The sequence below is a fragment of the Acyrthosiphon pisum genome, chromosome A3 (assembly GCF_005508785.2).
Source record: "Acyrthosiphon pisum isolate AL4f chromosome A3, pea_aphid_22Mar2018_4r6ur, whole genome shotgun sequence".
Lineage (NCBI taxonomy): Eukaryota > Metazoa > Arthropoda > Insecta > Hemiptera > Aphididae > Acyrthosiphon > Acyrthosiphon pisum.
The window spans coordinates 16,110,067-16,128,738 of NC_042496.1; the positions used below are offsets into that span (position 1 = coordinate 16,110,067).

General features: G+C 27.7%; 1 protein-coding gene across 2 annotated transcripts in view; it reads right to left on the reverse strand.

The window, feature by feature from the left end:
* LOC100160328 (protein-tyrosine sulfotransferase) overlaps positions 1 to 18,672 on the reverse strand; it is a 111,930-nt gene that overhangs the window by 87,646 nt on the left and 5,612 nt on the right. Inside the window, exon 1 of one of the 2 annotated variants that reach the window (XM_001942832.5) lies at positions 12,086 to 12,592. The exons of the other annotated variant lie outside the window; for it this stretch is intronic. Coding sequence (XP_001942867.2) covers positions 12,086 to 12,184 — 99 coding nt within the window. The 5' untranslated portion in view covers positions 12,185 to 12,592. Of the gene's footprint in view, positions 1 to 12,085; positions 12,593 to 18,672 lie in introns of those variants that run through there. 2 annotated transcript variants of the gene reach the window in all.

Consider the following 18,672-nt stretch of genomic DNA (forward strand, 5'->3'; position numbering starts at 1 on the left):
AGCGTAACTGCAGTGTATTGGTGCCATATAAAGGAAGAGTAATTTAAATTTTAATGAATGTTCCGGCAAAGACGACGCGTCATCATTAGTAGCAAACATTATTTCTCGTTGAAAGACTACAGATAATAATTATAATTTAAATTGCTTTTATTGAATGGCTCTAGAAGGGGTTATTAAGGTGTGAAATTAAATGTATTTATTATTCGCATAAGTCGTCTCGAGTGTGGTCGTTAAAATTATTGCTCCAAATTATTATTATTACCATCGATTGTTTTCGGTGAAAATAAAATGATTGATTGGCAATAATTGTAGACATCGCGTAAAGAAATATTTACATAAATTAAAATATATAATATAATACATCGTTAATTGATTATGCTCAGATGCATGGTAATGTGTGTATAATACTATAATCTACTATAATATCCGTTGAGTACCTATATATCTACATTCTACATAGTACATAGTACATAGTTTATACACAAATTAAATATTTTTGATTAAAATCGCGAATATGTGTATAGAAGATTCCTATACCTTAGACAAAATAAATCGAATGCATTTATGGATATGAATTTAAAAATAAGTCATACCAGCGATACAATATATCTATATTCTATAGGTAATAATATTGCACTACATAGCCGGTGGGGATCGTATATAATTTTAATGCAATCTCTAACAATATTTTAACACACAATTTGGACGCTATGTATAATGCGAGGTATAATGTTATATTACACAAATCGGCTACGCCTATTAAACTCTATGTCGATTCTACATAATAAAATCTAACGTAACTTGTAATCATTTGCCATTACACCTATATAATATTATTATACATAACAACGAAACTTATTATTATATTTTACTGCCGCTGTCGGCCAGGACGCTACTAAATTTTTTATTACGTTTTAATTGCTCCAAAACCCAATTCGAAATGCATAAAAATTCCCTAGGGCAATATTTCATTTGCGCGCGTGGCGCTTTTAGATTGTTCCGAGTAGGTATTTGATTTATTGCTCCGGTCCTCGCATCATATTGTATATATATACCTATATACATAGTTCCCATATAATATAATATTATTTTGTGCAAAATATCAAATACTATTCCTAAGTGTATTATTTTTGAAATTTTACTGTGAGATTTTGTGCGCACACCTCGTTACATTGTGTATCGCCAAAAAAAAAAACAATTTATCTGCGTTTATTGTTTCATTTAAGATAAAATATTAAACAATATACGCGTATACATCATCATCACCATAACCGTATCGGCCGCGGGCGTACAAGTTGGTGGGCGAGGGATGAGGGAGTTATTTGTTTTTAAATTAATTTTTTTTTTTATATAAAAAAAAAAAACAAAAATGAGAAATATTATATTTTGCGTGGACCATTGGGGCGGATGCCTTTAAAAATCATTGTATATTATACAAACAATGATTATGTAGCTCACAGCGAACGAAATATTAAAAAATAGTCAAGATTTTAATAAAAAAAGTATGGTTACTTAAAAAGGTGTTAGGAAAAATTATAATATGCGATCTGCCCCCTGCTGGTCTATGCATATACAAATTAGCAAGGCTAGGCAAGTTAATGATTTATTTTAACTCAGTTAAGTTAAATTAATATGCACCAAAAACAAAAAGTTAAAAGTTAATACACACTTTTTGTTAACTTTTTATTAAGTTAAAGAAAAGTTAATTTGTTTATACAACGCTAACATACTTAATTTTTTTCCAACCCAAAACTAAATTATAGACTGTGTGGGTAATGATAAGAATATAAACAATTGATAAGATAAAATATAAATGACAACAAGAATGTGAGGTTATACTAGACAACAGAAAAAAGTGTGACAATCATAAGAATACAATAAAAACGTTTTTTACATTTTAACAAATTGTCTTTTATTAATAGTAATAATAAAAAGGTAATCAAACATAGACTATAGTGTTTATATTTTATACAGTGTTTCCATATTAGTTAAATTCGAATTATATACATTTTTTACTTTAAACAATTCACGGTAAATATTTTTTGACATGAAAACGAAATATACTGAAGTAGTGAAATATGATAAAATTAAAAACAAAATAAATTAACTTAACTTACTTCTTGAAATGAAAAATTAACTCGTTCATTTCACGTTAATTAAAAAAGAAATTTAGTATGTTAACAGTTAAGTTAATGAAAAGCCAAAATTAACTAGTTAAGTTAAAAAGTTAATATAAAATAACTTTAACTTTTTAACTCATTAATGCCCAGCCTTGCAAATTAGTAATAAAACCATTTGAAAAATTCCGAACAATCCCGAAAAATGTGTCATATTATATAATTTTAGTCAACCACCAAAAGAGATTAAAATCGAACTGTACGGCGGTATAATGTATAGGTAGCTTCAAATCAAAGGTCTGCTTATGTATGTATTGGTTGTATACACAAAGTGACCAGGAAAAAACAAAAGTAAAAGTAAACAACCCTATGGGAAATGTATATAAATAATTGCGGTAGTAACCATGTTTAAACTGGATAACATTTTGTTTGGCCATTAAATATTTTAAGCTAACCCCAAAGGTATCTCATATTGTATTAAGTCCGTTCAAGAAATAATTTTTTTTTTTAATTACACATAGGTAGTTAACTAATCAATAAACGATGTATTATATTATATTATATAATATAGGCACTCAAAAACCGTTATTCTGCGAGCAAAGGTACCATTTATTTATATTGATACAATAATTTGCCAATAAATTATTTGATATATAAAATATCAATAATTTTTAAAAAACTTTTATGGTGTTCTTACGTTACACTGACATATTAAATACAAAATATTTAACCATATTATTTTATTACAATAGTAATAGGACACAATAAATATGATCGTCATGAGTATTTTTCTATATAAATATGTATTATAGGTATTTTAAATAGAAAACTCGATTTATTTTTTCATTCATAGCTTGTAAAAGATATTTTAATAAAATAAACCAATTTATTTTAACCTTAAAGCGATTTCTTATAAAAAAAAAAAAATATTTTGGATTAAATATTAATTATTGTATTACAAAATATTTAATCATTATAATATAATACAATTTGCAATTAAATAAATACACAGAGTGATTCACCAAGCATTCCAACCACCATTTTTCTTCAATTATGCAGTAATTCAAAATCTGATTATTGAAGTTTTTAAATATATTTAAATACAACATTTTCTTATTCTCGATATTTTTTATGCTAACTACTTAAGGAGTCTCATGTAGAGATATAAAATTATGTTTTTTAAATGAAATCCCATAATTTATATTGAAAATTATTTAGCAGATCATTTTATTGAGAATTTTGACACTTTCAAATTCAAACGAGTAGTTTTTGAGATATTTAACTGTATGTACTTAGGATAATGGGTTTTTAAAATGTGGGGGCTATAGTTATTTGGCTATTTTAGTAGTTTATATTATTCAGTCATTATTTATAATTTTTAAAAAAGTTCTCAATACAATAATTAATAAATAGGTTCTATAGATATAATCCAATATTATAGATATTTTATATTTTTGTAAAACCATTTTTAAGAACTAATGATTCATATTATAAACACTTTAATAACTGAGAAACTACTCGTTTGAATTTTGAATTAGGTACATCAATATTAAAAAATATATATTCACTAGATGATTTACAGTAAAAAGGGGGTTTACTATTTGAAAAACCGCGGTTTGTATCACCACAACACACGTAAAGTAGAACAAAATCTCAAGAATTCGAAAATATTGTATACAAGTAACATAGGTACCTATATTGAAAAATTCCAAAAATAAATTTAAATAAATTCATTATTAAAGGAAAAATAGGATTGAGCATGCTTGGTGAATCCACTTGTACAATGTACATATATACAATATTATATTATATTTTATTATATTTACTGAATATTATAAACGAATATTAAAATTTGAAAAACATATTAATACATTTTTATTTACTATTATTAGCATAAGTATAAAGTAGTGTTAATATCAGAGTCATATACATTATTTTGTTTCGTCGGATAATTAGCAAGTCTAAATACGCATATATTTAAATTACATTGCGGTAAAATAACTTTAACGAATAACGTTAAATAATATCCCTAAAATGGAACGAATTCAAATTCAACGGATGTATCATTATAATATGCTCATCCCTGCTAGAATTTAATTTCTGTTTTAATACCTATTTGTCCGTTTTATACTAATTCGAATTTTAGTAACGGCTTTGAACAAAACCATATTGGACGTATCAATTAGCTGCTAAAGTTTGCGGTTTTTTAGACACTAATTTATATTATACACATTATTCGACAGAGATGACTCAAATTTCGATTCCTATAGGCTATAATCATCATCACTCATACCAAAGTAATTAGTCGTTTTATACTTTATATAATGCCTATTTATAATATAATAGTTGTGGGTAGACTCAGTGCGTCCTCTTTGTGTTGCCTATATTATAATAATATTATCGTATTATTATGCATACTACAGAAGAGTCTACACTCTACAGGTACCTACATAATATGATATGTGTTCATCAAAATGTCGATGAGACTCATCTTAAATCAGTTTTTAATTACCATCGCCGCTTATTCTAAAAACGTTATAAATAATATATTCAAATAACTATGTTGAGTGTTTATAATTTGTACTTGCGTATAATTTTTAATACCGATAATTATTATTTCATAATTATAGGTACCTAACTAATGAAAAATAATTTCTAAATAATAAAATGATATGATATGCAAATGCGAATTTTACTGAATAGAAGCTTTATTGAACAAGAAAAAAAATGATATGACATTTTTTTTAAAATACACTGAAACGTCCATATTTCATAAGTCTCATGGGCAGCAAAAAAATTCGCACTAGGTATAGAGAAATTTGTTAAATAGAATTAAATAAATTTGGTTCTAATTTGATTTTTTTCCCATAAATATTTCGTTAAATAGAACATTTTGTTAAATGTAAGTTCGTTGTATGGAAACATGGTATGTACTATGAATATTGTAGTAAACCATTTTCTTTAAAAATAACTTTTTATAAACAAAAAGAAATTGTTAGGATATCAATAAAGTATAAATTACATCCAATTTCCGATAAATTGAATACTATATATTGCATGAGAGAATTGAACCATATTTAAAAAAGTGCTCACAACACAAAAAAAAACATAATATGTCGAAGCCAATAAGCTTTTACGATTCACTTAAACCAAGAGAGATGTATTTTTTATTTTAGTATACAATCGCTTTTTTTCCCAATTGCTGAACGGCAACCCTTGTATTTTGAAACAAAGTAAAATGCAAATTGATTGGAACGAGGTACTTAACTGAATGTTGATAGATTACGTGTCTAAATTACAAAGGTATAATGAATTGTTTGTAAATCTAAAATTGTTACATTTTTAGTGTATAATAGTAATTTATGAACATACCTAGTACAATTAATTTTTTTCTTTACAGAATTGAAAATACTTTCCAGTATTGGATGAATTGCAATTGCAATTAATATTAGCATAATATCTTTAACAAAAATATGTCCAGTTATGTTCCGCATATCAGGCGTTTAAAACGCATCTGCACTTCAAAAAAATCTGCATATTAACGTTAAATAAGACGTAAAATATGAAAAACAATTGTTCAAAAAATAATGTACTCAAAATATGACACGCGTATATAATACGATACAACGAACAGAATTTACGAGACAGCCAAACCCGTTTTACATATTTATTATACTCATGCACACTCGTCGAATATTGGTACCGCGGTTTATCCGTGTATAATATCGACACTATTAAAGCTAGGAGTAAATAAACTCATATCAGTGTATAGCCGCAAGCGATGTATATACGTGCACCTCTAAATTAGATTGGTTTCGTTAATGCTATAATAAATCGGGAACAAGAGTAAATGTGTTCAATTGATTTATATATTACGACACACGTTCGAATTAAAAAAAAAAAATTCTACTATTAATAAGAATCATCTTCGGATTTGTTTATATATTAAATTGGGCGAATACAAATTATACGGTAGGTAGTTATCAGCTAAATTATGAAACCGATACTAATAAATCAAACAGATTAAATAATAGAACAAAAATAAAAATAAAAAACTGAAGAAATAAATCCACGAGCCTATTTGAATACGAGATGGGTATATTTAATTTTAATTTATTAATTGTAGGCAGTTATTATATGGACACAGCGACGAAACTATAGGTGTTAGGAAAAACTAATAAAATGTAATTATCGCCCCGAGAAATCTAAACAGGAGAGACACCTAGGATAGGTGTAATTAATTGAGAATAAAGTCTTAAATTAATACACATAAACTCAACCCACACAAAAACCAAATTAAAATTCGGCTTTTGTCGTCCATGCATTATATTATATGGACTGTAAACTGGATTGGAGAAAAAAAACTAGAATTCACATGTGTGAATTCATGTGTGAAGCTGTTTTGGAAATGAAATTTTTATCCGAAAATATCACGTGAGTAATAATAATATGTACGAATAATTTATGGGTGTCCTACTGACATCTAAATGTGTAAATAGACGATGGTTTTACAAAAGTTACAACAATTTAATGTAATTATGTATCTGATTTTATGGTGTTCGTGTTTTACTAAAATGAGATTCGCCATGCATATACATATATATTTCTGCAGGGAAGATACACGTTGCACGGCATAAACATAAAAACTATAGTGTTATAAATGTTTATAATGGTTTAAGTGTCACATTGAACCGAAAAAATTCGTCTAGAAATAAGAAACACTGCTTCGCGCGTACATACCTACAACATAAATATTTGTGTATACAATGTTTAGTTATTATTATTGTTATTATTGTTAAATAATATATGTATATTATATGTACCACATTGGTATTTATGAGGTTGTAACAGTCTTTATAAAGACGCATATTCTATTATGGACGGTTTGGTGGAAAAAAATACTTTATTTCCATGTAAGTCACTCATCCTAAACAGAAACAGAAAAAAAAATTCGAATTTTCGCTATATAATAGTTGTAACACGACGACATTAAAAAAAAACCGACTTTATGGTATTGTGCGAAATAAACAATAGCGAGCGCGATATATTATTATTATGACCATTAGTACAATTTGAAATCAGTTGAATGAAAAAAAAAATTCAAAAATGGGCGTATCATTAGATTGACAATATTGCACGTTATATTTATAAATGAAACAAAAAATAGACAGAACGATTTTTGTCGGTCACAAAAGCAGTCTGTTACCGTGTGTATACGAGTACGCCCTGTCATGCACTCACCAAAAAATAATTAACTACCTACTACGTTTTCCCGGGATGATGTCCGTGACGACGAAACACCAAATATCCGTATATAATATATAATATACATTCGCTAATAACATTACTTCCATGCCAAACCAATTGTATACCTACCCAATAAGTTCGATAGACAATTATTCATTTTATTCGACGTCCGTTCGACAATAATTATTTTGTACCGTTACCGTGTCAAAAGTTATATACGCCGATACATAGTAATTGATACAATGTGGTTCAAATGGTTGTCATAATAATTGTCGGTAAGTACCAACAAGTCACACAAACACGGACGCTTCACGTCGAAATCAAGTATAGGCGTACCTACCTAGTATAGCTACAACGTCACGGTGAATGGTGAATAACGAATTGGCGACCATCTGGGTCCTGAGACTCTTAATAATGTCCGACAGTTGGAAAATTAATTTACGAGTGAAAAAAAAATCAGAAACGTTTTTATACAATATTTTTAAACGATTCGATCAAATCATTCAAATTTAAAGAGTAACAATTTGTATATAATTAGATGCAAAATTGGAAATTAATTATAAATAATTTCGCGGTTTCAGTGCACATATACATTGTTGTAAGGTGAAAATAATGTGAATATCAAAAACCTATAAAATCTACACGAGTACACGAGACTAGTGTAATTATTGCAAAAAACCTGTTTTGATTTTTCATAATTAGATCAAATTTTTATCGAAAAAAAAAAATTACACGATTCTTAAATTTTTTAATTTGTAACGTAGGAGACTGGATAATCAACAGGTGAATATGAAGCGTAGGTATTTATTTAAATTACCATTTAAAATTATGTTTAAAAGATCATATAGACATATAGTATAATATGAGCATTAACTATAATATATAATAATATGTTGAAACTTGTTCATCGATTTTTCTGGTCGTAAAATTAGATAATGTACAGTTTAAGTAAATCTATTGAAAATAATAACTAACATTAAGTACTTTGTTGGCGTACATCGTATACAATTTTCGAAACAATATAGTTAACGTAATCAAATAATTAACACAACATTAAATATGTAAAATTAGAAATCCAAAATGAGAACAGAAAAACTATAAATTACCAGAAAACGGGTCTCTATAATAAAAGCAATGAGACAGCAATGAAAATACATCTAGACTGTAGACGGATCGAAAGTTTAAGCCTGAAAACGTGACTTTGTCCAAATAATATTCACTTCTACTTTTTGTAGTCATTTGCGTTTTAATTAACAAGCTTCGTCTAAGTAATATTGCGAAACTTTATATGTACTTAACTCTTTACAGGTTGGCGATGCATGGTATGAATATATATTGCAATACATTTTTTGTCGGAAATCGTCTTACGAATAATTAATATTTTGAATTTTTATTTATTTGAATAATCTGTAAATCGTTGTTATATTGCGTTAATTGTAGGTACTATATGAGTTTCGTAAATACGCTGTTACAACTAAAACCACTGGCCGTGAAGTATACACAGCTTCATAATATATAGGTAATATTTATATTTTATACTACATATAGTACATATTTATAGTACATATACTATGTGTCTATGTAGTTCTATGAAACTGTATTTAAACATTTCTGAATAAGTTAAAAGTATAAAACGCTGAACCACACAAAATAAATATTATTATTGTAAACGAATTGGCCGATCTTATTATTATAATAAGTAATATGCCCATTTAATATAATAACTTATTTTTATTAATATAGTAGTAGTATTTAGTGAACTAATAAACTAAATAAACTGTATTTCAAGGTAGGTATACCGATTTAAAAATAAACACAGATTTCAGTACTCATTTAATAATTAACGAAACAAAATTGTAGCAATAAACTCAACGTTAGAAATATTATTATAATATAGTTTTAGTATTTTATGTAAATCACATTAAATAAATACTTTAATACATAAGATCTAATGACAGTTATTATAAATAAATAATAAGAAAAAATAACAAATTTCACTGTAATTTTGTAATTATTATTTCTGAAAATTAAATACAGATAGTATCCAATCACATCGTGCTATAATGCTGTTAATATTGACTTTTTTAATTCATATATTTTTAATACTGACTATAACGAATTATTAATGCAGTGAAATATGGAAACATATATATTTTTTTAAATTATATTAACATTCTAAAAAGCCAAATACCATCGTGGAGTTAAAAATTGTAAAAGTTGAACTAGGTATTCAATTTAATTTATAATAACTCATATGGTTATAAACAATATAAACTGTGTCAATTTTGAAAAAAACTTTTACCGACAATTTATTTTGTATAATAGATACCTAATTTTATTGCTGATATATGTTTATTGTTTGAGTTATTTACAACATTTTTTTTTTTAAATGTGGCGTAATTCCGTTAAAAAGTGAAAAACTTTAGATTTAATAAAAAAAAAAAAAAATGTTTGACAGAGACAAACATAGTGGGATGTCTAGTATTTTAAATCCAATATCGTCGTCCTAAATCCCAAAGGTCGTAATTCCATTTTTTTGGATTTTAGGATTATTAGTGATTAAAATTAAGAAAAAAAAACCACATAGTTTGATAAGGCCGTTTTTGAAATTGTATAATTTTATCCTCCATTAAATTGTTGGTTAGAAATCGTCGTATCTCCGATGTTATGATTTTAGATTTAAAAAAAGTCGTATCTCCATATTATCATTGTAAAAATGATGGAGATACGACTTTGGCGAATTATTGAATTAGACCGACGAAATATGTTCGAAGCGTTTCCTCCTGAAAAATTTGTAATTTTGGACATACGCCCTTTGCGATTTAGGCCGACGATATGTTAACTCTGTATTGCAATCAAATATTAAACAAATACTATAACAGTAACATATCTATTATGATATTGAAATAATGTAGGTAGTTAAAACTACCTATGCGATATGCAAAGGCAAAACTATTTTATATTGTCAACCCAAGATAATTTATTGTAACCAATTAAAGATCATAAAAATCATAAAAATTATCGAAATTAAAAATAGATTTATTCGTAAATCTGAATCTGATCGAAATCTGTCCAAATCGAATCTGTCCAAAACATAGGTATTCGTACAATAACGGGTGTGCCCACCATCGTTAAAAACTCTGTTCTTCTTAAGTCTGCAAATTTCAAGTCTATCTAAAATTCAATTCTCTCTCAATCAAAATCGATGTTTTACAAAAACTCTTTCTCCGCACATGCCCACATCCGACTCTTAGGTAAAACTCACCTCCCTTCAACCACTAAACGTATATCCAAACCCTACCCTTTAACATGGGTAGAACAACATCTTAATTAAACCTTCTTTTAAATTTCCATCCACTAGTAGAGGCAAAAGCCTGGAATAGTTAACGGCTTAGCCATCCCTTCAAAGCAAAGCAAAGAAATTAAAAATAACAAATTACTTTTATTATTATATTATTTTACTAGTTAAGATGATAAATACCTAATCTTTAAGAGCTAAAATTAAATTTAGATTTATTTTTAATTCCAATATATTATATTATACATAATTCAAAATATTTTAGCGCATGTCAAACTTGCTCTGACTTGAATTTGTGTAACAAAATAGGCTTATGTTATAATGGCAAATTAAAATAGTTATACGTCAAAAGCAGTAATTCCGGACCCATTCATGTTTTTCATTATCTACAACAAGATCTATAATACGCTATATATAATATGTAATCAATTACTATTAAAATACCCGTTATTTGTTAAAAATAATGAGACAAAATTCTAAACATTTCCATTTGGATGTTTATGAAGTTTACAAGATTACATCTTAATGGGAAATGCCACTAATTAGACCGTGATATTTTATGTTATATATAATATGTTATATATAATAAGTTACGACTCTGGAAATATATTAATCCATATGAATAATTTCCACAAGTGAAAAACTTAAAGGTGACATTTTAAACACAATACATATATACTTATAACCCGGGCCGGATTGGTATATATCGGCCCATCGAGATTTTCACTTCTATAAGCGGCCCATTTACATACTCAGTGGCCCAAAATCACGTCTGTAATTATTACGAGCTTATAGGTGGACAATCATATTTTAACATGAATTTATTTTCACTCACACTCACAGGACCGAGATTTTGATGACCAATCCGGCCCTGCTTATAACAACGAATACGAATGTATAGTTATTGCACATTTGCATAGAGGCTTCAATGCTTCATATAATATACCAGCTATATTTAAACATAACAGTCATTCGAAAAGTTTGGAAATGTTTAAAACCGTTAACTAAGTTTGTAAACTTTGCGTGCCATACGACTAAACATAATTTATTCGGAAAAACCTAATATGGGTAACTGCTGCAAAGTTTTCAAAGTAGAAAAGGGTTCTAAACACCTGAAAACGATTTAACATGTTTTACCTCCCCAAAAAGTGGGGTGGAGGGAGGTCCACCAGTTAAAACTCATATATTTGAAGAAACTTATTTTTTTTATCATCATTACATTATCTATCAAAAACTTTGTAATTACTAATTAGTATCCGCGGTGCCGGTCGCATCACCAAGACACCCGCAACAACAATTGCATCAATAACGAACTACGCGCAACTCGAGTATTTATTTTATTCTTTAAAGTATTTACAAAAAATAATATTATATTATATATATATATATACCAACAAATATGTTTAATATTATCCGTAAATACCTTATATCCGCCACATTTGTGACAAGCGATCACGTCTCCGTTGTGTTTGACGGCGGTTTTGTGCAAGCCGCCACTACCGAAATTGTTGTAGTACGTCATCGTACGACATTTGGGACGATAAACAACAAAAAACCGAAATCGATTACACTATGCGTTAAATGTACCGCATGTATTTCAGACAATGTAACATCTATTGTACCTATATAAGGTATCTGTCGATACTGATCATTCGTGCGGAAATGAAGATGCGACTGGGCCAATATAGTATTATATATTTATACTGATCTAACAATTTATGATTTGTAATAATAATTATGAAAATAAAATATACGTTGGCGGTACACGCGGAACACCTGACCTGATGGCGTGGTTCAGTGGAATAATATATTATACGACACGACTCGTGCGTTTGTCATTCGGAAGACGATCGCAGGCGGTGACTTTTCGCGGACGCGGCGACCAACACGCTCGCCGTCGGACTGCGGACTGAACGGAGTCCGCCGCCGCCTGATTCTCGCGCGCGTTTTACGGTCCGGAGACCGCGACGGCACAATAATAATATATACACAAATATTTACGAATAAAATGTAGGTATAATGTGTATAATACTACACAATGTATATATCACAGTCATAGGCGTGTGCAGATTTTTATCGTTAGAAATACTCGACTACAACAATTAAATAAATATACGTGTGTGTGTGTGTGTGTGTGTGTGTGTGTGTGTGTGTATGTATAAGTAAAGCTGGTCGAGAAACGCGTTTATATTCATTTCGGATAAGTGTAACGTGAATAGGGTTTGGATTCAAATGTATGGTATGGTTTTGGACCAGGTATGTTTTTTGTTCAAAAGATAACTCTTTTTGTATATACTTTTATAGAACATAAAATCATATTTAACAAACTAGGGAAATGTTTTTTCTTACCTGAACAATATTTGTCTGTCAAATATGGTCAGGTACCTATTGTACTATTATATTATACCATATACATCCTACGTATATTTTGATAAAACAAATAACCACTGTATTCTAAAAACTAGAATAATATTATGTCAAATTAAAAACTGATCACAAAATAAGTTCAAGTACAATATATTGTGGAGTAAAATTGCCCTCTCACACGTATATGAAACTGTCTGGGTAGGTAGGTATACCAAACTTTACACAAACGAAATAACTTCAAATCACGTGTAGCTACGTAATAAATAAAAATAATACTTATAAAACAATTGTATACATATTATATGTATTAAATTATACTTAAGTATACCATATTATTATAGTATACGGTGTATATTTTTTTAATGTCGCACAAAAAAGGGAAAAAAATAAAATATAAGTAGGTAGGTACAGCAATATTGTTATTTGTAATATAATGCACACATATTACGTACCTATAGTTAAATGTGTTTTTGTGGCGGTCGTACGATAATGATACGCTGAAAAAACAACGAAAAGCAATAACGTCACACATAACAATAAACAGTTACTGTTATTGGAGCGACGCGTATACACGGTATAATAATAGGTATGTACATGTGATAACTCGTATTAGCTTTCGCGAACGCCTCCGACACACGACGGTAACGAAGATCATCACCATCGTACGTACTTATTATATTTTACGACGATCAATGTTCGTTTTGATACGTCTAGTCATAATGTATAGATCTAAAACGAGGGTGTTAGTAATTATCAATCGTGCTAATGTAGTTTTTTATTTCGCAATTTTGTTCGTCCAAATAATATGTAATCCACAGAAACTATAGCGAACCTTCGGAGTACGACTATACGAATAAAGTGGGATAATTTTCAGAAGTTGTCTTACCGTTTTCGGTATGCGTATGAAATATAGGTACAACGTATAACTAATACTAACGTCTAACATATACCGGTATATAAACTTACCGAACACAAAATAGTATATTATAGTGGCATAATCTAATTAAATATTATTATGGTAGTCGTACACTAAATAGGATTTGGAAAAATTACTAGTTCGTACCTACTTGTTATTTTTTATAATATTTAAAAGCGTGAGTTTTATGTTACAGGTGTTCAAAACTGAGTGAACGTTAAGTGTTTAAGCGCACTCTTAAAATAATATTGAATTTTAAAAAAGCCATAGCATTATATCCAATTTATAAATCAAATGCGTGTATAGTAGGTACATATAGTTCGTACTCGTCTTTCATGTGGGTTTGGTCGTTTGGATATAGTATTGTAGGTATATAGTATATATATATTGAATTAAGTATAATATACTTATATTTATAAAAACTATACCTATCTATTATACTAATGACTAATGAGAAGGTAATGACTAAGAAAAAAAAAATAACCACGTTATTCTCTCGAACGCACAGTTTTTGATTTAGTATTACATATTTATTTAGACTTGAAAGGTGTGGATAGATATTTCCCATGAAGATGATTTAAACAAGGCGGAATTTAACACACTCATATGTATTAAAAAACCCAGTCCTACGTATAATTGCGTATATAATATATTTCAGTCAACCAGAATGAGAGGAGAGTATACTAAAATCTAATATCCGAAAAAATAACTTCATTTTATTTTTTTTTTATTGCTACTAGTTTGTCCTAATGTTCTAAAAATACCTGATTTTACAGTTTAAACTCCTTATAATATACCTGTATATATAAATACAATTTTTGCAGATATATTTAGTACCTATTATAGTAGTGCACATTTTATTAATAATAAAAGCACCTAAAAATGTTTTAAAGTATACCTATACCTAAACTAATTTTTTAGGTATTAAAAAATACTTTTCTTACGATATTATCTTAAAACAAGCCTTGCCCATAAAATTATTTAAGGTAAGGATAAGTTATAATACAATTAAATGTGTTATAAGCACAACATATTAATGTACACGTTATGCGATATGCAATATATTTTTTAAAACTAAATTATAGTCAGATTATAAAGTATTTTATACCACAGAAAAAAGTACAAATTTATATGGCAACGATAACTGTATACTACAGCAGTGTACAACAAAATTAATGATAATATAGGGCATGACATTCAAATATTGGAGGCAAACAAAAAAGTTTTTTTTATAACATTGAAATGTTCACATCAGTTATTAAATACTAAACACAATACACTGTTACTACACAATAACAAAATAATATAACTGTCTACTTGTTTTTATTGTGTTAACAATTTATGATCGTCTGAACATTTATAAATATAACTGTAAAAAATATATAATACATTTAATATATAAGATACAATATATACAAACAAAACATAAAACAAAATTTATTTTTTAATCATTATTGTTATTTTATTCATACGAATTTGTATTATTATAACTATTATAATTTGTATTTTTATAACTTTTTAATCCGTAACATACAATATTAGGTATTTAGACTATCCTGTTCTTAAGAGGGTCGATGCCTGTTTTTCCAATTTTCCGAAAATCTATACAATTTAAAAATTATATTTTATATTTTAGTTACTACCTTAATAATATAATACTTTTCCGCTAATATGCAGCTCGATACCTCTTTAGGGGGAGATCTTTCTATGTCCTACCTATATAAAAATTAGTTTTTTTCTATGTTTTAATTTTGTAACCTAACTATTCAAATTACATAAACATAGTCTATTACATTTAGATACTTAGTAATAGTTAACTAATGCTCTATATGAAGGGTATTTTAGATTCTGAGCGGAGCGATGAGTATATTGATTTTACAATGATGTGTTTTTTTTGTGTGTCTGTTTACACGATTATTAGCCAAAATAATGCTCCAATTTTCAACTTCAGTAAAATTTCCAGGAGTTTATTAAAAGGCGTCAAGAAAAACAAAATAAAATTAAGAAAAAACGGGAATTTTTACGCAAAATTGGTTTTTGACCAAATTGATTTTGGTTTTTGGTGTAACATTAAAATAAATTACCGTAGATACATGACATTTTCACTGAATTTTTATGTTGGAGTTTTCTATGAGCTGTTTAAGGACATTTTTAGTTTCCAATTTTTTTAGATTTTTTTCTATAAATTTTGATAAAATTGTATTTGTTTGGTCAAAAATCGTGAAAATGTCATACAAGACTCCTGATATATTGCTACAATAGCAGTTAAAAAATATTAAAAAGGCACAATTTTTTTTATTAGGATTTAAAGTTTGAATTTTGACAAAATACGTAAATATCATGGAATTATGCAAATTATTTTTAGTTATATAATACACATTTTTCTCAAATTTTTTGTCAAAATGTATTAAATTTAAAAAGCGGGTTAGTGGATGTCGTTCTGCTGTACAGTAGGACGTAGGTTACAAGTGGGTTACTGTATAATGGATTGTATTAAATTTGAATTCAATGATATAATATCATTGTATTTGTATACGAAAAACGATCCGGAGCGGAGACAGTTTGTCAGTTTGGATATTTTATATTGTTATTATTTATTATAGCCTAATAATTGAATTAATACCTATTATAAATTACAACAAAATAACTAAAAACATTATTCTTAGTAATTATTTGTAGTTTCGTTACCTAGTTAGATATTTAGGTACCTATAGGTATCTATAATGCAGTAATACCATATTATAGCTTCATGATACAATGATACATTTTTAAATTCGTCACAATTTTTTATTCGTTTCTATGGTGATAGTTGATAAACAAAGCGATAGAAATCAAATTCCAGTTTTTAGAGGTTTTTCGTAATTTGACGGTGGTTTTCCCCGTGGCATTAATTAACTATTGAGAAAATCGAAAAATGACCTCTCTTGAGTACCATTTAGATCCAATTTTCTAAAAGATAAGACACTATATGTTGAAATTGAAGCACTCCTTCTGGTAGAAATTTTGTATACAGGATAAAAAAAAAAAAAATAGGAACACAATTGTAAAACCACTAGCCTTCTCGTTCCGCTCAGATTCTAAAATGATTTTGTAGTTGAAAATGTATAAAATGTTCAACTTTTATAGCTGAATAGACTGAAAATGTACAAGGTTCCACGTGAATAGATAAATAAATTACTTTATTCACAATAATATCATCAAATATACTTAGTAATAGGTACCATATGTTGAATGACTGTCTTCGCTCAAAATCGTTTTTCATATAGCATACAGTGATAATATATCATTGAATTCACATTTAACACTATCCATTACAGTGACCCACTTGTAACCTGTACAGCAGAGCGACACCCACTTGTCCACCTTTTTAAATATAATTTTAACAATAGAAGTTAACAGTAAGAAACCTATATACTGGTTTTACTACACTTTATTGCTGAATTTTGTAATAGCCTAAATAGGTCTATGTTTACCTAATTTTAAAAGTCAGCCCCGTAATTTAAATTATATGCAAAAAATGTGTATGTTATATGTTCGTGACAAAAAGAGACAGCAAATATAACTATACGTTAACATAAAAATAATTAGAAACTTGAAATATATTAATCATTTTTAATTGGTTCAGACATGTACAGAAAAATAATTGTACCTGTTGTATTAGTTATATAAATAAATATTTTTTTTTTATTTATGTACCTACTATTGGTATAATTAAGATAATAGTACAATAAATTTAAATTATATATTTTGATAATGCACAGATTATGGTATGCCTATAATTTAGCATCACACAAAAAATTCATTGATATTATTAACAAATGTGGTTTTTCTAGGAACTTATCAAATAAATATACTGTACATTTGTGTATGATACTATGATGTAAGTAAATACATTTTTTTCTAGTAAAACCTTATATACATTGTTATTAATTACGAGTTAACAGGAAATATAATACAATTTATAATTACCTAGGTATATAAAATTATAAACTATAGTAACATATTGACACACATTTTATATTTCTGCGCGAGCTATGATGATAATATATTTTCACCGTCCCATTAATCAAGGTTTTCTTTTTAGATTTTAAGCGGAAGGATGAAGGCATTAAGATTTTACAATTATGTCTTTTTTTTATTTTTGTGTCCACATCACTTTTTGAGGCAATAAAAATACTTCAATTTTCAAATTCGAGGGTGGCTATTACTTACTAATAGAAAATTATAACTTGATGATACTTTAGGGGGTAAAATGTAAAAAGGTGGATGCCGCTCTGCTGAACCTACAGCTAGTAGGTTACAAGTGGCCGCAGTGATTCACTGTAATGGATGGTGTTAAATCTTAAGTCAATGGACAATGATATAATATCATTGAATATGAAAAACAATTCTGAGAGGAAACGGCCTATCAATCAGCCTATATTAAAAAATATGTATAAATTACAATAAAATAACTAAGATCGTTATTATTTGTTTAAATACCTAATCTCATCCAAAATTTGAACTTAAAATAGAAATTAAAAAAAAAAATATGTATGTATATTTTTAGATTTATTGGTGACAATATGAAAGACACATGAGAAATAAGAGGTACAAGATACCTTGTTTTAAATATTCAATCTTAAGCTATAAAAACAAAAATTTTATAAATTTGTGATTACGAATAATTTGCACATTTTGGACGAATTTGTCAAATTTAAACTTTAAATGTTTAGAAAAAAAAAATC